The following is a 21,716-nucleotide window of genomic DNA, read 5'->3' as shown; positions in this document are numbered from 1 at the left end:
CACTAACACATACATTCATTTGTCGGTTGTCTTCCAGCTGTCCATCACTTTTTCATAGACAGTCGGCTTAACAAATTTTTGTGAAAAAGAAGTGAGATGATAATTAAAATGTGCTGAAAACAAAAGAATGTGTACAAAAACAAAATGTGTGAACCGAAAACAAAACGGTATCGATGATTTGAATTCATAATTTTACAACTGTTTTTGCAGTTGTCTGGACGCCTACGTCACACAGGCAAGTTTTGGGTTTTTGACAATCAATACATGAACTCAACTGTCCTGTCATGTGTAAACGCAGGGTTAGTTTAAAAATCGTCATTTAGAGGGGTAAAATCGTCAAATCGTCATTTTGATATTTTGAACCAAAAATCGGAATTTGAAGCAAAAGATGACGATATATTGTCAAATTCGGCAACACTGATTCTGACACCATAAGAAGACATCAGCTTGGCTTACAGGGTCACCTTGTAATTGCATCATGCTTGCCCCCTATTTTAGTTTCCTTGATGCAAATAGAAATTTCATTTCTTTGGTGACTTTAGTGAAATTTGGTGGAGAACATTTTTTTATTTGACATTATTCTTGTCAAATAATGTTTTTTGGAACAATTTTGCATAAACTCAGATTATGATATATGTATCAAACTTACTATACTTACCAACACGTACTATACTTTCGCATTACTTAAATATATTAATATGAATATATAATGTGAACGGGTTTGTGTAAAGAATTTATTTTGTTTTATTTTTTATTAATTTTGCTTCAATCTTCGAACCGAAAAATAAGAAGTGTTATCATTTATTATATAATTAATCATATTAATATTTTTATATTTATATTTATATATATTTATATATGTCACTACTAATCTTACGAATAGTTATTTCAATAATATATTTTAATTTCTTTTCAAAATTAAAATTTTTTAATTTCTTGTTCTGCATTTTTGTTGCCCTCAACGGATGGTCATTAAGTGGAATCGATCATCCATCAATTTCGCGTGATGCATATCCTAATCCAAAGTGTGTATGTTTAAATGTCGTATATGCAGAATAATCAAGTCACATTAATTAATTTTATAAGTATCGTATGTATGTATGTAATTTGTTTGTTTTCTTTTTGATTGTAAATTGTGGGATGTTTACGATTATTTTGTTTTTATTTGCCGTTTGTTTACACAAAGTGAAGGGCGGGCGACGGGACGATACAGTATTGATTGTATCGTGTGAAAATAAAAATTTAATTTAATAAGATATTTAATATGTGTATGCATGTTTAAGTATGTATATATGTATATAGCTCAAACATTACATTGGATTTACAGTTTAAAATGAGAAATGCATTAGGGAAGTTGTCATTGTTTTACATACAACAGAGTAAAATGGGGATAATAAACTTAGTTTAAAATATTTATAATAATAATTATAAATGTATAAAATAATACAAACAGTATATTAGCATTAATTAATAAATTGTTTAAATTTTGTTTAGTTTTATAGATTATATATGTGTATATTTTTGTTTGTTTCTTGTTTTTAATCTGTATCAAAATTATTTTTAATTTAAACAAATTTCTTAATATATATAAAAACAATCATTAGCAAAAACGAAAGTTATTGACATTGTTGTTGTTGTTGTTGCTTTTTCTTGTATATATGAATATATAATGTATTTGAATGCATTCTTGAATGTGTTATGTGCTGTGTATGTTCATATGTGTGTGTAAATTTCTACAAATTGCTCAGAAAATATTTGTAATGCTTTGAAAATGGACTGACGATGGCCTGTTTATATGAATAGAAATAATAATTAATATTTGTGTGGTTGTATAAAGCAACTATAAATAATAAATTACTTTAAAAACAATAAATTATTACTTAAAAAAATAAAATGTGTTGTTTATACAAATTTGATAGTAAACAACAAGTAATGTGGTGTATACTTAAATACAGAATTGAGTTTACTTTTTAATACGAAAATTTGAATAAAAAATATTTTTATATTTTTTTATTATATAACATTTTTGATCTGAGATACAAAATCGTTTTGCTTTTGCACGTGTTTTCTTCTACAATCAAACGAATAATCACCTCGTTGAACGCATTTCCTGACAATTGGAAATACGTCATATATATGTACGTATTTGTTTTCTCTTTTCTTGCTTTATTTAATATCCTATTTATATATGTATATAACTCATGCACATACATGCCAATGGAGGCAACACTCGCTTATAGAAATTGCTGCTGTATTGTTACTAATACTATATTCTTTCTACTCCATACTGCTGTCTGTCTATAACAAAAGTCTAGACTCTAGAGTTCGGAATTACAGTTGAGAAATGAAATAAAAAGAAAACCTGGAAGTCAATTAATTGTGTGCCAACATTTGTTGTCCGCCGAAGCGTAGAGGAGGGAATGCAGAGAACATACCCTCATCACTGTTTACAAATATTTTGTTGTACAACAAAGTCTTGTTAGTGGCGGTCTTTTGTCAAAGTATAAGTTGGTGATGATACAGTGGTCTTTGCTGTGATTATTGGCGTGGCTGTGGTCCGTGATTTGTTGAAAGCAGTATTAAGCATTTATCAGTAGGCTTGGGCTTCCTTGTAGTCACTCTGGTCTGATGTGTAGAAATCTTCCAATTTCCACTGGAGAGTCTCAAAGGTTGGTCGCCTCATTGGGTCTTTGTGCCAGCATTCCAACATTATTTCATAAAGTCTTTGATCGCAGTTTGGCGGCTGTGGCATGCGATATCCGTGTTCTACTTGTGTCAGTACTTCGGCATTCGTCATTCCTAGTGGCAATATACAAACCGGGCTACCTGAGTTTGTGAACATTTTTTTAATGTAAAAACAATACTAACCTGGATATGGTATGCGACCGTATGTGACCAATTCTGTTAACAATATACCAAAGCTCCAGACATCAGATTTTATGGAGAATTTCGAATAGTTAGCCGCTTCCGGAGCAGTCCATTTAATAGGGAACCTAGCACCAACACGAGCTTCATATTCATCTTCCTTTATTAGTCTGAAAAAAAAAAAATGTCAGACAACTGGCGCAAACAGCAATGCTTTGATGCCTACCTTGCCAAGCCAAAATCAGCAATTTTGACTATATTGTTATCACCCACTAACACGTTCCTGGCAGCCAAGTCTCTGTGAATATAGTTCTGGGACTCCAGATATGCCATGCCAGCTGCAATTTGAGCCGCCATATCGATCAACACAGGCATCTTAAGGCTGCGTCCTTTACCTGCAATGGCTGAAGAAATGAAATAAAACTGACTAAATTTTACAATGACAATGGAATGCGATGAAATGATATTTTAATGTTTAATCCTCCATTCCCAAGGTGGATGTCATCATACAAATGCACAACAGGTGATGTCTATATTTTGGCATACAAAATAAGCAACCTAATTAAATGATATCCTTATGTATGTTATCAGTGAACATCCTCAAATCCCGTTTCTACGGCCAGATAGCTAGGCGAATAAGCCAATTGGATATCTGATGATATTATCCCCGACTTGTTAGTTGTGATTTTGTTTTACACATGGCAGTGATGACGATATTAACTGTAAAAATTGACAATATAACTTCTATCAACAGCTTACCTTGCAGATACTCCAGCAAAGAACCGTGCTTCATGAGTTCGGTGATAATGTAAATGGGTTCTTCAACTGTACATACAGCATACAGCTGTATGAGTTTATTGTGCCGGAGTTTCTTCATTATTTGAGCTTCAGCTAAAAAGTCTTTAGGGTCCATTGTGCCTGAAATTGGAAATTTTAGATCATAAATTTGATGTACAAAGCATTATGACTGTTGCAAAGAATTGTATTACCTGATTTAAGTGTTTTTATAGCCACCGATGTGGTATTGTTCCACAAACCTTCCCATACCTCACCAAACTGGCCAGAACCTAATTTTCGCACGAATTTCAGTGAAGTTCTGTCAATTTCCCATTGATCACGAGTTCTATGTGATAGTCCCTCGGTGACAGGTTTCTCAATCTAAGACAAGAAAAATTGAAACAATGGAAAAAGCTTGTCATGGCGGGTTTTTATGTATAAATATATAATTATCATGTCATAAGAATGAATTCATTCAATTGAAGCCAATACAAAAACACGAACACATCTTTGTGTATTTCGTAATATGGATAGTTGTGATTAGAGTTGTGATTGTGCAGTTTGATAGACAGAGATAGCGATTTCCTACATAGTTCGTACTGTAATAGAATTTGAGAAAAGTGACAGGGATTTAGTTTCTGAAAATGATTTTACCCACGACTTGGTTAGGGAAATGATTTTACCAATACTATGAATTTGTATTTAAGTATTTTTCTTTCAGTATAGGTTAAATTAAGTGGGAAAATTAGTGGTTCTAATCTGCAAGGATACCACTTCTGGGATCGTTCCTTAATTATCCTGATTATTTTTAAGCATAAACCATCAATTAACAAAACGAACGCATTATGTATAAGCTTACGAGTACCCCATACATAGTACGATTAGTTGGTTTGTTGCGATTAACCGGCCTTTGCAAATTAGTAGTGCTCACAATTGAAAACAAGCAAAACTGTTATGCTTTGTAGAATGAAGGAATTTTCGGATAGGAATATGTATAAGCATTGCATAATTCACAGGAAATCTTTCTGTCTGCTCTAGAGATTTGTAACATATGTACAATGTAGCCCCAAATAAAAGCATACCTTTTAAATTCTAGCTTTATTACTTTAATTATTTGAATTGTTTATTGATACATCGTGGTTACAGTGTTCAGGTTTTCTGAACAAACCGGTTTTCATTCCAATTAACTTATATTTTAAATCTTTTATCAAAACTTGAATTTTGCTTTGTAGATTTCGGTGTAGGGCCCAAAATGCCGATCCGATTTCACAATTTTTTGTAGGATTCGTTTTTTAGCCACAACAATGAACAGATGAACAATTTTCAACGATCGGACCAAAAATGCGACCTTTAGAAAATTTTCGTGAAAATTCACCTTTGGCCCCATACAAATTATTATGGGAAAAAGATCGCTCTGGAAGCATGGGTTAACGTTAACCGATCGCCATAAAATTTCATATGTAATGTTATAAGATCAAATGGAAAAAATTGCGTGTGGGAGTTCCATTTTTTTGGGTTAGTCGAATGTACATAGATATAAAATTGTTTATAACTGGTAAACATTTTATAAAAAATAGGTTGGCTTCAAAACGTAATATGAATAAAGACGATTTTATTATCGTATATTGTAAAGTAAATGGGCGAAAAATATTTTTTCGGATAAAATGTGTAAAAGTCGTAAAAATCACAATTTAAAAAATGGTATACTAAAGAATTTCCATCTTTATAATGCTTATCTTTAGTTTACTGTCATAAAAAATCATTATAATCAAAAAATATTGAAAATGCATATCACCTAAAATACTTGTCAACCGAAACAAATAATCGGGTTTTCAGTAAATAGAAAATCGATATCAAATCGTTTATTCCTGGTCAAAATTCTGTAACTTTTGAACAGATAAACAGATTTTCATAATAATTTTATTTGACAGGTAACAAAATCAGATTTCCGGTGAATCAAAATTTATCTGATTCTGTCCAGTAGTTGCATCAATTTATTATTCCTATTCACAGTAGAATCGCAATAATTTGTACCTCGCGATAATACAAAAATGCACGCATTATAGACCCATCAACATAGAACTATAAAGACTAGAAAAGATGCATAATGCAAAAATGTTTGTGAAACAAAGTATATATGTAAACATTTTATCAACAATAGGGGTATGCTAATGTTAAAAACCAATTAGAGCGCAATTTGGCTTATACAAATTGTAGGAAAGCAAAAATTTGGACTCAGGATTGTTATCCATAGCAGTTTCCAGTTCATTGAGTATGAACTTAGCGGTTAAAATCGCCTGAAATGGTTATAATGTTGTTAAGATATCGTAAAGGCGTGGGTACATAAGCTGCCTCGCCTGCTTACCTTGCTTGCTTCTGATAAAATAATAAAAAAAGAAAAGGGCAACCCAGATTGAAATTTGCTCGGCCTTCTTTTATTTTTATTATGTCATATATGAAGCAAGAAAGCAAGGCAATCAGGCAAGGCAGCTTATGTACCCATGCCTTTATTGTTGAGAAATTAAACAATCACTAGACGCAATCATGACCTTTAAGGGGTGAGTACATACACTGAAAGAAAATTACGTTGTATCAATGAAATTTGTCATTGATTTTGAACCAACGTAAGACTTTCTTTGTATTAACGAAGAAGTTCATTGAGTTTCATAAAACAACTTTTTTTATTGTTTCATAGTATTAATGTGAATGTTTCATGGCAAAAATAGAATTGTAACTTCTAACTACTTTATTGAATATAATAAAGAAGTATCATTGTATAATTGAGGAAATTTCATTGGAATAATGAAGAAACTCATTATTGTTATTTAATGAAACTTTTCATTTATTCAATGAAACTCTACGTTGGTTCAAAATCAATGAAACAATTTTCTTCCAGTGTAAGCTGCCTTGCCTGCTTACCTTGCTTGCTTCTGATAAAAGAATAAAAAAGAAATGGGTAACCAAGTTCGAAATTTGCTCGGCCTCCTTTCTTTTATTTTTATTATGTCAGAAATGAAGCAGGAAAGCAAGGCAATCAGGCAAGGCAGCTTATGTACGCAGGCCTTTACCGTTAGTTTTTTGTTAGTTTGTTTACTAATGGGCTCTTTCCACGATATGTTTTTTCACGTCACTTTTTGTATTCATCATGTATGCCAAAAGTGACAACTTCAAATTTAAAAAAAAATGTGTAGAAGGCTTTAGGTTTCTGAATTTTCAATGTGTAAATGAAATTCGTAATCGCAATAAATCGTATATAAATGGTGTGCAAAAAGCTACTTACAATTTTTTCGATATCATAAACGAAAAATTGTTTTCGTAGTAAAAATTTGTAGTATCTTGCAGGTTCTGGGAAACTTCACTGAGTGCAGTCAGATTCACTGTATTCTTAACTCAATTATATGGGACTTTTTTTTATCGTCGTGTAGAACAGAGTAAAAAAATCGGAAAATGTGTTTAGCATTTTCAAGAGAGATGACCATTAGCACCGACCATTGTACCACGCTGGTACCCATTAAACATTATTACTGTTAATATTTAAATAATTGAGTTCTTTAAAATTAATGGAAACCACTGCATCTTGGAAATACAACTTGATTTGGCACATTTTACATGCTTTGTTTTGCTGGGAAATGTTAGTAAACGATTAACAGAACATATTTTGAAAATAAAAAGAAATGAAGATAAACACGTAAGAAATCTGTCTAGGCTTTCGGAACTCTACCCTGTCGATAAAAAGTTGTTATTTTCAATACCCAAATATGCCTTTATTTTGCATATGAAGAATGTCAATTTATTTTTGCATTTATATATCCACCGATATACATGTTTTAAGTGATTGTGATATTATTCCTATCAGCATTAATTAGAGTAGTTTTAAGAATTTTGGTTATAGTTTCTAAGAGATATGAAATAATTAATTAATTTTATTAAAACTGTTCATATACATATGAGCTAAACCGTAATGCTGATATCCCAAAAATTACTTTTAATATACTGCAGGGATCAACAACGAATTATAGTATAGAAGTAATTTGCATGAACAGGGGGGTCTGGTTATATTACAGGTTAACACATGAAACCTATTTATGTAAATATGACATGTGCTATTGCAAATGATTATGACATATGGTAAATGACAGCGATTGTAGTAATGCAATTGATTGGTGATTTATAAACTGACTGGCGGTAAAAAATGACGATATATGTGGGTATGTGTACAACAACAATGTGATGACAAGGATATGTATATATTTATTAATCCTACCTCAAAAATACCCGCAAATTGACTGGTCTTTAGTTTATAGTTTGTGTAGTTATTAGATTAGTTGTTGTTGTATTTTTGAATAATATTAACAATAATAATAACAATAATTGTTTTGTTAGTAAAAATTTGATAACAGACCATTTTGACTTAAAAAAATATTAATATGATTTCGCTTTAGTTGTGAATAAATTAAAGACAAAACATTCTCAATTCGTTCAGAAATAAAAAACAATAAATTAAAATTTTGTTCTTAAAAATGATGTATTTAACACAAATATGTGGAGGTGGTGGAGCTAAGATATACTTAAAATGATTTGGAGGCGCATAAGAAATTTGATGGTGCCTTACCTGTACACATGGTTTGCATAAGTTAACGCACAGACCGTCCGAATCCTTTGAATAGTGTTCAACCAATTCTTGAAGTGTTCTGCAATAATTAAAAAAAACAACGAATTTTAAAACATTCAACTATACCATGTTATTTCTTTAGACATACCTGAATGTTGTGCGTCTTGCAATGAAGAAACCACCTTCGTCCAACTGTCTGATACGATAGTGTTTCACTGTGTCACCATCACGAACTGTAAAAAATTACAAAATAAGTATTATAAAGTGTTGTAATTTTTTCTATGCATATCTATTATATACTTCTAAACAGTGTGCGCAATAGTAATTTTAAATGAATTATATATATTTCTTTATTATTATCAAGTTCGTAGATGGGCCATATCGATTCCCTCCTACCGTAACCTCGCCACAAGAGTTCCAATTTTTTTGCTAAAATGGTGCGTACGGTTACTCTCGAAAGTTGCAACCGATTTAGTCCAAAATTTGATAATAATATCCTCCAGACATACAGCAGGTTTGAATATGGGCTATAACCATAGGTAACCTCCCACACAAAACTTTAAAGATTTTCACACAAGTTTTGACATTTTTGCAGCATTTTGTCCTCGCAGCACATTTGCAGGAGGACCAAACTGCCTATGATAATGGACAAAAAGTTCTAAAAACCTCTGCCAGCATCAACTAAAATATTTGGCTGAAACTTTACACATCGTAAAATGTCTTCCAAACGTACATCTAAGAAGGTTTATATCGGATAGCACATTTGGGTACCTCCTTCAACATGTTCGCTTAAGTACAATTAAGGATTGTTCGTGGATCTTTTTTTTACCGAAGGTATTCCTTGTAGTCGAGTTTATAGCAATATAATGAGTTCCGTTAGCAAGTCCATGCTTCCAGACATAATGGTCCAGAAGCTCTAACACATCCTACAGCATGTATGGGAAGGTGCGCTATAAATATTTATAATCGAGCTATTGTCACGAAATTTTAAAAATATATAAAAAGGTAGAAACAAAAATTTAGTGGATGTAATTCCATATTTTGATATAGTCCCCATATGAAGGTACCGCCCGATTTACGATTGTCGATTGTAGCCAAAATGTTCAACCGATTAGCCTGGTGATTACGATAATCGAAGGAATGGTCTGACATTGTCCCTTTTTTGGTTATTTCTTTCAAACGTACATCAAGTTCTATCGTCTTTGCATACCTCTGTCAGAAAGGTTCAAAACTTTTTTCATCGAAAGTAGTCCATTTGATTCTGATTACTACGATATAATTTTTTCGTGGGAAAGCCCATGCATCCTGACATAATTACCCAAAAACTCAAAAAAAAAAAACTACGGTGACCTTTTTGGCACGGTAACTATAGAAAGGAATGTTTCCCGAAATTAGATCCATTTCCAAGATGGACTACGGCATTGTAATATTTCTTTTTTTGCTAGGGGAGGATAGTACTTCCAGAGATACATATAAGGCTACGTTACAATGGCATAATGCCATGGTTACAATGCTATAATTTTATTCTGTGTAGACTGTGTTGATTGGGTCCTTCAGTTTGAAATGAAACCGCTGAACACTTTACGTTCAGTCGGTTCGATATTTTTTTTTATTATTATTAAGTCTATGGATTACCTTTATCTTTACCGACTAAGTTACAAGCTAGACATTTACAATAAATAAATTTAAAAATTTAAATGTAATATAATTTTTCTTTTTACTATATTGCGATTTTCAGAAATATCGAAAAGATTGTACAATTTATTAAAATCAACAAAAAGCCGACGGAGAGGGTCGTTATTTGCATAGTTTGATGTAAAATAATTTATTTGCAACAGCTGGTAGCTTCGAGATGGCCTAAAAGGGACATTAATAAAAACTTTATTTAAGATACTATACCTTGTAAAATATTTAAAGGAATGTTACATTTAGCATATCACGGCGACTTTTTAGTGTAGATAATTTAATTATACTCAGTCTAGATTCGTAAGAAGGTAGACATTGTCGATTCCAACCTCGGAAGGAATTACTTCTGTACTGATTCAATTGCATTTGAATGAATGGTATAGAGGGGATCCCATATAATCGATCCATACTCTAATGTACAACGTACAAACGATATATATAATTGCTTTGTTACTGAAGGGCCGGAGAATTCCTTGCTATATCGCTTAATAAATCCCAATGTTTTATAAGCTTTGTTAGTAATTAAAGATATATGCTCTCTAAAATCCAATCGGTGACCTAGATGTATGCCCAAATCATTAAGATTCTACGTATTCAACTTCACGATCATGTAGGTAATAACTTGGTTTGATCCTTTTCAGCCTATAGAAAGACATATGTTTTCATTTCAATAGGTTCATAAAATCTATTTAAGTCAAATTGTAGGAAACATTGGTTTGTAGAATTATTAAATTAATGATACATTTTGACATCGTCTGCATACATTGAAATATTTGAATGATTTATAACACTTGGTAAATCGTTTGAGAATAACGTGAATAAGACACGCCCTAGATGGCTTCCGTTCGCCATATGGAAAATTGAAATATTCAAAACAAAATACCGCTATAAAATACCATTTTAATGAATCGTTACATAAGGGTACATCAAATGTGAAAATGTTTTCTACTGTTTTCTCTACCATTCCTGTAAGCTACAGTGCAAACGATTTTGAAACCTTCAAGACTTACTGGAACTAAAAAGTTGAACACAATTTAATTTAAAAATACTGTTATAGCGGGACTGTGGCAAAACGTCGACATGTTTCTAAAAATGTTCGTAGGAAAGTTTTTTGTTATTGCAACTCTCAAATTTTAAATGTAACTAGAATATCAAAATACATGAAATTGGGTGGCAAATAGGGATGTCGAACGGGAAAGGTATTCAAAAATACCGGAATTAATTCACTTTGTGTCGTTTCACGTTGAGGAAAACATTAATGACGCATAGGGAGGACTGGGCTATAACTCCGATGGCTTAAGCAACCTGAAAAACCAGTTATCGAAACTATCTATAATATGATGGGTGCCACCGTGGTGCAATGGTATGCACACCCGCCTTGCACGCTAAATGTCGTGGGTTCGATTCCCCGGCCAGTCAACATCAAACACTTTTCAACGGTGGCAAAATACCCCTCAGTAATGTTGGTGACATTTTCTGAGTATTTCAGCCTTGTACAACTTCTCAACAAGTGGTGTCTTAAACACGCCGCACAGTGGTCGAAACCACTGATCTAGCGGCGCGAAATTAATAACTTGGAAACGAATGAAGATATCATTCTGAAATTTTGCACAAACTCAATCTGTGTCTGTGGGTAATTATGGACTAAATATGAACAACATAGGCAAATATTTTGGTATAGCCCACATATAACGGTACCTCCTGATATTCGATATTTTGAGGATTTAAGCCACCTTTTCCTTCCAAATTAGTTGTAATTTGGTACTTAGGGTTCCTAGTGATCACTAAACCTTTCCACCAAAAATTGTGGACATAGGTCCACGTTTGGGTATAGGCCCCTTTTAAGGTACCTCCCGACTTTCAGTAGTTTGGGGATTTAAAGCTACATTTTCTTACCAAATTAGGTGTAATTTGGTATTTGGGGTTCCCAGTGGACACAAAAATACTCCACCAAAAATTGCGAACATAGGTCTACATTTTGATATAGCCCCCATATAACCGTACCGACAGATTTTGGGTATTTTGAGGATTTAAGCTATTTTTCAAGACCATTCATCAGCAAGATTTGCAGCTATTTGCAGTTAAATTTTGGTTATTCGGAATCTAGGGAGTCCAATTTAATTATTAAAAAAATAACTGGATCGAACCTCGGTGGACCTTTGTAGTTACGCTCCATCTAACAAAAGTATATTGCACTAAAAACATACAAAAAATAATAATTGTTGGCGTTTTTTATTGTTGGACTGCAGAATTTTACATCTTTGTGTTTATTTCAGCTTTAGTCCATATTTTGTTGTATTCAAGTATTTGAATAACAACAAAATGTTTTACAGTGGATATGAAATTGATTAGTTGCGGGCGGAGGGTCGGGAATACTATAGTTTCAGTTGTCACCAAACAACTTCATCAGTTCCCTTTTCCGCCGACTCTGTATCGATAAACAGGTCAATAAGCCCATCCAGCAAATTAAACAAAATGAGAAATTTGCTATATGGCCCTAAAACTGATTACCCTACAATTTGAGTCGAACTAAAGAATTTTATATCCACCACTGTTTTTATGTCGTCTTTGCCTTGCCTCTTTAGTTCGACTCAAATTGTAGGGTAATCAGTTTTAGGGCCATATAGCAAATTTCTCATTTTGTTTAATTGTAACTTCAGACCCCAAACATTTTATTTTAATTTAACTTAAACCCTCCCTTATCAATAAAAAATAAACTTTGTTTAGTTTTATTACGAATTTATTTAACAATTAAACAAATATGAGATCAGGTTTTCAGCATCAATTTTGTTAAAATCTGATCCGTAAAAATTTCTTGCACTTGACACTGAATAACTGAGTGAATATTTACAACAACAAAAAAGTAAAAACAAAATCTTAGTCAGCAGAGTGTCTGTAATCGATATAATGGAAAACATTTCGCAATTTTATACTTTGATTTTTTGACTTTCGCGCCGCTAGATCAATGATTTCGTCCTCTGTGCGCCGTTCGGACTCGGCGATAAACAGTAGGTCCCATATCATTGAGCTAATATGAATCGGGGTGCAGTCATTGATATGAGAGAAGTCTCCCCTGTCCCGCCTGGGATGTTTGTGGAACAATTATTATTATTAACATTGAAGAATTGACTTCTAGAAAGGAATGGGGACAAATGACTCGTCTTTGGAAATAAAAATTTTCAATTTAAAATTCACAAATGCAAATTTGCAATATTGTACGTACAAATAGGCGCTCCAAATGACGAAAATTGTCTAGCAACAACAACATCTAATATCCCTGATGATGTTAACCTAACCATAACCTAACCATTTAACGAAAGGATCGTCGCATAGCGGTTGATGTTTGTGTGACTTCGCTACATATCAATTTTTCAATATAATCTCCTTAGATCATACATCTCGATTAATAATTAAATTAATTAAAAATCTCGCAAATAATGGCCTTCCCCCCTAAAATGGCTACAACTTAAAAATAAAGAACTGACTTTCCTTTCATTTTTAAACTATAACCCAAAATTTGTACAAACTTTTACAAAATGGTGTTCGATAACAAACTTTTCAGTAAAAGAGAACTGAAAGTTATCGAACAGACCTTATATGTTTTAAGAAACTCTCTTTGACATATTGTTTTATGGAACATTTTCTAAATGTATTTTAAATTATACCCTTCGTGGCGTAATTGATCAATTATACTTTCAAAAACTAATTCTACAGAGAATTATTCTTCATATGTAGCTGGATAAAACCTCATTAAAAAGTAACTTCAAAAATCACGGGAGCTGGAAAAAATAAATCCCGGGATTTGAGTAATCCAAAAAAAAAAAAACCCGGGTTTTCGGGATCGCTATCTAGTATCCCTAGTGACACCGTGTATGTTGGGTGGCCCCGTGTAAGTTTAAATATTAATTATTAAAAAAACCTTTGCATTATTCACTTTGTATTATTTTTTAAATCATTTTTATGTGAGGTTATTTATCGAATTAATTTATATGTAAGATGTTATCGAATTTTAAATAAAAACTCATCATCAGTGATACGAGGTTGTAAAAAATATCACACTAATGAGGCTATGTAAAAATTTGGATTCATGTCGAGAATTTTGGTGACTGGAAACCTTAATAGTAAAAGTATATTGTAATTCGTTTATTTTATTTCGCAATGGCTGTTGCAACTTTAGATACTTTTTTAGGAAGTGTTCGATTTTTTAGATTTTTTGCTATTTGCGAGCATCAAATCATTTTTTTGTTTTGTAAAATAAATATTAAGATCTTGAACAAAGTGGTAAGTTTTTTATTAATTTTCTCGTTGGAGTTGAGTTTAATGACCGAAGATTTCTTGCAGTTGAAAAAGGAAAGCCGACGATTCGAACCCACAAAACCACCAAATTATGTTACTAGTTTCGCTGTTATTTATGCAGCTCATCAGACATATCGGCTGTGGAAGTGGCTTCTCTCTGTTTTTCTTTCAAATGCAAATGGGTTTTTATATATATATAATAAATAATTGTTCCACAAACATCCCAGAAGTGGCAAAGTAGACTTCTCTTATATCAATGAGTGCACCCCGATTCATATTAGCTCAATGATATGGGACCTACTGCTTATTGCCGAGTCAGAACGGCGTGTCTTAATACACCACGTGTAGAGAAGTTTTACATGGCTGAAATACTCATGAAATGTTGCCTACATTACTGAAGGGTATTTTGCCATCGTTGAAAATTTGATGTTGTCTGGCCCGTGTGCAATGCGGGTGTGTGCATACCATTGCACCACGGTGGCACCCGTGATGGATATTTGTCCATTCAATCCGTATGGCTGCCATGAACGCTAACACGTCCTGATAACAATTTTTATGTTTTCGAGGACGTGGGTTCAAATCCCAGTCGGGCTCAGACGGTTTTTTTATTTTGAAATTTTGCCTATTAAGGCGAAGATCATTTTAATATTAATTTTCATAAATTTTCTCGTTGTAGTTGAGCTTAATAACCCAAGGTTTTTGCAAGTGAAAAAGAAAAGTATTTCCTTCGAAAATTGTTTTGTATATTCGTGGTATGGTACTGTAACACCTGCAGATAAATTTGAATACAAATTTGGAATTTATTAAAGGCATGGAAAATGTAAAAAAAAAACGAAAAAAACATTTATATAATAGAGTTGTGTAGTTCCGGAACGAACTAGTTCCAAGGAACTATTCCGGACAAGGAGCTATTGGAACTCTATCCGGCTCTTTCATTTGTATAGTTCCTTTAGTTCATATAGTTCCAGCCGTGCATATAATTTCATTCATTTGTATAATTCATTTTCTTTATTTAATTGCACGTAAATCACATCCTCGTTACATCGCTGCAATTTATTTACTTTTATGTCAATTCATCCACAAAAAGATGAAAACAAAAAGAAAGATTCGTTAAACTACTTCACTCTCGGAACTATTTGGAACGAAGGAAATAAAAAGAACGACGAAAGAGAAAGATTCATTGAACTATATCGGTCTCGGAACTATTTGGAACGAAGGAAATAGAAAGATTCAATGATCTATATCGCTTTCGGAACTATTTGGAACTAAGGAACTATATTAAGGAACCAGTTCCTTTTGGCAAAAGGAACTAGAAAGATCGATCCGCTCCAGGAACTAGATTGCCGATCTTTAGTATATAACACTTTTTGATAACCATACTTACAAGCCAACCTATTTATAACTTATTTTATCAGGAGTATGTCGTTAGAAGTAAATTTGGGCACATTAAATAGCGTTTTGTTTTGATAATTAGAAATTTAAACTTTAGTCGAATATTGCCACCCCACCACTGTGCAATTTTTGTGAAACACACATTAAAAGTTACATAAAAATGCTTGCATATTAAATTACCACAGAGAAGATGCTTCGCTAATAGCCATTTTTGCAATTTTCAGTTTCTATAGAGCTGTTGTGGTCGGTACGTGCTGACATCGACGATTAAATTAAAATTCAATCTTACCTGATAGTGAATAATCATTATGACGACTCTCAGAGTCTCTAATTAAAAATGCTCCATGCTCATTTTCTGGCAGTAATAATTTCTTCTCAGCCTCAATGCGTTTAATTTTACGGAAGTACCAGCTGAAAATAAAATAAAAAACAATGTGATTTATTCATTATGACGAAGCAGAAAGAGAGACAACAATAACAATACAATACATTCGATAAGATTTAGAAAATTCTTGACGACTTAAAAGTTTGTAATCTGCAAATGTAAACACGATTATTTTACATTAGTTGTGGTCAGTGTTGCCGCTCGAAAATTTTTTTCGGCCCAAAATTTTCCTAAAAACGGCCCAACATTAAAAATTAAAACAAAAATATATATTTCTCATAGATACATTTTATTACATTTAGAAAAATCGAAAACAATATTGTTTATTTTTACGTAAAGGTAGTATGTCGCAAAAAATTGTCTGAGATATAATGATTGGAAGGCAACAATTTATTGTGATTTGAATGTAGCATATAAACTTTAAGTGCGTGTTTCTCGAAACGGCGTTTTTGAAGTCGGTGCTAACGTTAGCTCTAAAACGAATTGACCGATCTTCATATGACCTTATTATATTATTCATGTGAGCTTATTAAATACATAAGACGCATGCCTTTAAGCGAGACAGATTAAAAAAATTATTTTGCCCAATTTTTTGACAAAAGCAGTCAATTTTTTTCGGTAAAGTCGAAATTTTGACTTTGACAGGTCAATTTTTTTTAAGAATACTTTTTTTTAAATTCTGCTTTATTGGGTTCCTAAAACGATTACAAAAACATATATGATCGGCCCATCCCAATTAATCTACTAGGAGGACCTTCTTGGCATTAAATTTTAATGTGAAAATTATATTTTTAATGCCACCAAATTGCTTTATTTTACATTTTCAAATCCATCCAATAGTAAAAGTAAGCATGTAATAATAGCCCAAAGACTAATATTTGATATTTTATAAAATATTGTTTAAAATTATTAGCATGAAAACGGCTCAAAAAGGATTTGGGCCGCCCATCGGCCCAAAATTAAAAATTATTTTTTATTCGGCCCAAATTTGGGCCGAAATGCCCAAAACAGTAACACTGGTTGTGGTGTCAAAAAATACTCTTTTTGTTGAAGGGGTCCCTACCAAAGTGCAGACAAAATACTCATTTTTCATTTTTTTAAAGAAACTACCAATATTTTTAAGTAGTTCTTTCTTTCTTCTGAAAGAGCACAAAAATACCCTTTTCATGAATTTGTTGAAGGGGTTATCCCTACCAAAGTGCAGACAAAAAAACTCATTTTTCACCTAACCAAAATTTAGAAAGTTCATGTTAGCGAAAATGTCTTATTTATTAAAGATATAAACCTTATTTTAGACTTATTTTACTGATGAAATAATTTTCATTATTATTTTTTAATACAAATGGTGTAAGACTCCTTGGGAAATTTTATCTTGTTTTTAGAACTTTTTTGACAATATGTCAGAGTTAATATATGGTCAAAACAATGAATATGTTAATAATCCCATATATTTTTTGGCGTATCAATTATCAAATAATTCAAAACTACAGTGAATATTATGAAATTCAGTGATATCACTTCGGTAAGACCAAAAGAAAGAGAATACAATCGGAAACCCTTAGAAATATCATAACATTGAATTTTCAAATATCTTAACATTATAATTTTCAAAAATATGCAAAAATCCGATGTCTACTTTTCACAAAGAATTTCTGAAGGCCGAGAACTAATGCTAGTTAGTCTATCCATCAAGAAATTCTAACCACGGTTAGGGACAAAATGTGTTTGGAAAAATCTGTTTCAGAAAACTTGGAGTCGACTTAGCTATGTCCGTTCGTCTGGGTAGCTGCCTGGAGAGTACGATAATTCATTCTCAAACAGATCAACCAATTCGGTCCAAAATTTGGCCTTCTTGATATTTTGTCCAAATTTTGATCAACTTCGAAGTTGGGCCATAACGATCTACTCTTTTGGCAAGCTTCCGCAGAGTATTTAAAAAAATTTCAGCGAAGTTCAGTTTAAGACATCTCTGGATAAGCTGTGTAAGCTTAAGACCCCTCAATGGTCATGGCTTCACTTCCTTTATGATAATAATTTACACGGTGTGCCTTAACCAAGTTTAAATGGATGGTGCTTACACCTGGGAAGTTTTTGCAGATTCTACAATGTTCCTAGATGAGAAATATCAAGAAACAAAAAAAATCGCGGGAGGGATTTTCAAATAAATCGCGATTTAAGTTCACATTTTTAAGGGTTCTTTAGGTTTTCACGACTTAGGTATCACGAAAATGTTGTAGCTGTGAAAATTCTCCACAAGATTGACCTTTATGATATTTTGGTAGATTTTACCGTTTTTGAGATATAGAAGTTCAAATTGAGACAATGCACTGACTGTATCGCCTCCTTATAAAACAATATCATGCTCAGTGCGCCTTAACTAACTTTTGATGAAAACCGCTTACACATGGGAAGATTTCGCGGATTCTGAAACAGCAATGTTCATAGATAAGAAAAATTAAAAAAGCTGAAAAAAATCGCCGGAGGGATCAAACTTCACAATTTTAGGGTTTTTTTTAGGTTTACACGATTTTGCTTGGAAACCGCAAGTCGTATCGAAATGAGTCTGTAGAAAATATTGTAGCTGTGAAAATTCTCTACAAGATTGGATTACTTATTTTTTCCTAGGTTGTACCATTTTCAAGATATATAAGTTTAATTTGGGAAATTAATTTAATTTGGGAAAGTAATGACATTGTTTTATAAGGAGGCGATACATTGTCTCAATTTGAACTTCTACACGTGAAACTTCGTGAAAACCTAAAGAACCCCTAAAAATGTGAACTTAAATCGCGATTTATTTGAAAACCCCTCCGGCGATTTTTTTGCGTTTCTTGATATTTCTCATCTATGAGCATTGTAGTTTCAGAATCTGCAAAAACTTCCCAGGTGTAAGCACCTTCCATTTAAAATTAGTTAAGGCGCACCGTGTTTAGTTATAAGTAAAAATATGAAATAAATAAATTAATAAATAAAAATAACTCTCTGGAAACCCTTTGCTAGTGTTTTCGGGGCCCCTATTACTACAGTACAAGTTTTTCTTACAGAGAAAATTGCTCGAAAGCTGTAAAGAACACCTAAGGCAATCATGTGTAGTGGCTAGTGCGTACGACAACTTTCGAACCGGATACTTCGTTGGTCCAAACAAGGTATATTTGAGGATCTTAAAATTTTTACTGAAGGTATTCCTTGTGTTTAGAGCGGTATTATGTTTTTCGTGTGCAAATCCATATTTCCTGACATAAGGGTGCCAAAGGTGAAAATTATACTGTGGCGAACTGAAATGACTGGTGGGCGCAATATCTTTTAAAAGGAATGACTCCCAAAATAAGATCTACTCCGGTCCATTTCTCCATACCTCCTCCGCAACATTTGTGATCAATGATACAAGTCCATATTTTGTTTGGAAGTTCATACGTCCGAAAAAGGCTACAAACTTCTGAAACTCTCCTAATACCTAGTTTTTGGGTTTAAGGATTTTGGCTGTGTAGCCGCTATTCGATCTGTCCATAGATAAAAGTTTCAATTCACACAGGCTCATGGTATATTCCTGTTTGCAAAGCCGAGTGGTACTTGCTGAGATTTTGACAAAGAAGAACTTGTTTCCGATCAGTTTTTAGATTTTCTTTGTCGTCACAAAGTCCTTTACCGAAGGAGGAAAAATTAACATTTCTAGAAATGTGCATACATTGAAAGTACTTCCCAAAATAATCTTGATTTTATTAACATTCGAAAGGTCGAACAAAACATACAAATTCGACAGAAAAATCCTTTTGTCCAATAGACATTTACTAATTTGTAGCAAGAGACCAGTTTCAAATAATCTAAACGGTTGATATAGTTTTTTTATTGCAAACTTCAAACATAATAAAGAATTTGTAATTGTTATGAATTTCAAAATAGTTCATTACAAAAACGTGTTAGAGGAAATATACAAACATTTAAAACCACAAAGATTAAGCAACGACTTTAAAATCTTCTGATATAGAAGAGCAGGTACTAATGACGTAGGAATAAAACTTAGCATAGTATTTGTGAACATTGAAAAATGGGATTACCAAGCAGGATTATAGGAAAAGTTTGGAGTTACAATTAATTGATATAATTTCGCATATACATTTATCTAATGAATTGCGTATATATACTAATTACCAAGCTTTGCCTTCGTTTGCCACAAAAACAACATCCTAATATGCCTGAAGATCGGCCTAACCACCCGTGAAACGTAGCATAATGGTTGGATGCGTGGGACTTCGGTAGACTCCTAATTTGTCAATGTATCTCTTAGGTCTAAACAGCTCAACTCGAAAATTAATTAAATAAATATCACTATAAATGACCTTCGCCTTAATAAGGCAAAAATAAAAAAGATGGTATCTTTTATTGTTGAATTGCTCTTATAAAAAATTTCAAAAACAAAATATCACAAAAATGTTCTTTTCAGGATGTTGTTTATAACCCAAAGTATTGGACGTAATCTGTTACAAACGTTCAATAAATACAAATAAACGTATTGTTCTGAACTCAGTAACACTTACAGTCAGCCTAAAATTCCGATTAAACGCTTAAACAACACCTTAAAACTTAACAACAACTATCGATAAAATTGCTCAAAAAGCTTAACTTGTTCATTATTTTTATATTTTCAAATATGTTGGACAATAAGTATACCAATGTAGTTAAATAATTCTCTGTAATACTTCCAACTACTTTACATATTTCTTGAACAATTTAAAATTTTACTAAAAAATTAAAAAATGTGTAACATAAGCTAATATCCTATGGGAACTAAAATCATTTCGGGGCTACGTCGGTGGTGAGGTGGAATTTGTTTTCAATTTCCAACACACTTGATATTTTGATATTTTTATTTTATTTTGCTCTCTGCTTGATTTGATCATGTGCTTTGTAGCGGAACCACATGTTTTTTATTTATTTTTTTCTGTACACACAAGAATTGTAGTCGGACACACACGCACTGTGCCACCGAACTCATTACATAGTAAGTAGTTGAATACTATTACATTACTTTGTAATGGGTATCATAATGACTAACGGGTCTGAATTTTTGCAGCGTTCAATTGGATCCACAATAGTAATTTGTATTCTAGTTCCATAATCCCTCATAGTCCCATTAGTAACCAAAATGTTGGTATTTTATCGCATTTGAAAAAAAAAACACTGTACAACACAAAATCATGAAAATACCTTCATGTTTTATAAATACTGTTTTAATCTAAACGAAATATATAGAGAGATCTGCATAATTTAAACCTCGGTATAAAAAGTTTTACAAAGTTATCTTCCATATATAAGGTCGCTTAAGTTAACATGTGCCACCGGAGCGATCTTTATATACGAATCCTACAAAAATTTATGAAAATCGATAAACTCCTAAAAATCCACATCAATCGGACAAAATGCACACTGTTAAAATCAAGTTGGCTCATAGACACAACGATTACACACTTGATGTTTTGGCCGTCAAATAAAGATTGCACAAAAAATTACAAATTCTTTGTAATTTTTTACACTTTCATGTGTACGAGTATCTCTTAAAGTATGTTAGATAAATATGTGTGTATTAGCAACATGTGTTGGCAGCACCCCCAAATATAAAACAAATAACATAAGCTTTGAAATAAGGCGAAGAATAATATTGACCAACAAATGCTACTTTGAATGAAGTTAAGCAGTTTAGAAACA

General features: G+C 32.5%; 1 protein-coding gene across 23 annotated transcripts in view; it reads right to left on the bottom strand.

Moving 5' to 3' along the window:
* Positions 1 to 946: 946 nt before the first annotated feature.
* Positions 947 to 21,716, bottom strand: part of Src42A (Tyrosine-protein kinase Src42A) — a 246,872-nt gene continuing 226,102 nt past the window's right edge. For 8 of the 23 annotated variants that reach the window (XM_073992351.1, XM_073992352.1, XM_073992354.1 and 5 more), the window contains exons 4-12: positions 15,918 to 16,039; positions 8,403 to 8,487; positions 8,255 to 8,333; positions 7,907 to 7,933; positions 3,855 to 4,023; positions 3,625 to 3,783; positions 3,092 to 3,269; positions 2,869 to 3,035; positions 947 to 2,799 (exon numbers count right to left, since the gene is read on the bottom strand). In XM_073992351.1, coding sequence (XP_073848452.1) covers positions 2,591 to 2,799; positions 2,869 to 3,035; positions 3,092 to 3,269; positions 3,625 to 3,783; positions 3,855 to 4,023; positions 7,907 to 7,933; positions 8,255 to 8,333; positions 8,403 to 8,487; positions 15,918 to 16,039 — 1,195 coding nt within the window. In that variant the 3' untranslated portion in view covers positions 947 to 2,590. The remainder of the gene's footprint in view (positions 2,800 to 2,868; positions 3,036 to 3,091; positions 3,270 to 3,624; positions 3,784 to 3,854; positions 4,024 to 7,906; positions 7,934 to 8,254; positions 8,334 to 8,402; positions 8,488 to 15,917; positions 16,040 to 21,716) is intronic. The other 15 variants (XM_073992363.1, XM_073992364.1, XM_073992365.1 and 12 more) reach the window with 3 other exon arrangements.

This window comes from Musca autumnalis, unplaced genomic scaffold (assembly GCF_047663935.1).
Source record: "Musca autumnalis isolate F117 unplaced genomic scaffold, ASM4766393v1 scaffold_5, whole genome shotgun sequence".
NCBI lineage: Eukaryota > Metazoa > Arthropoda > Insecta > Diptera > Muscidae > Musca > Musca autumnalis.
Note: the sequence above shows the minus strand (reverse complement) of the source record. Positions and strands in the feature narration are given on the sequence as shown.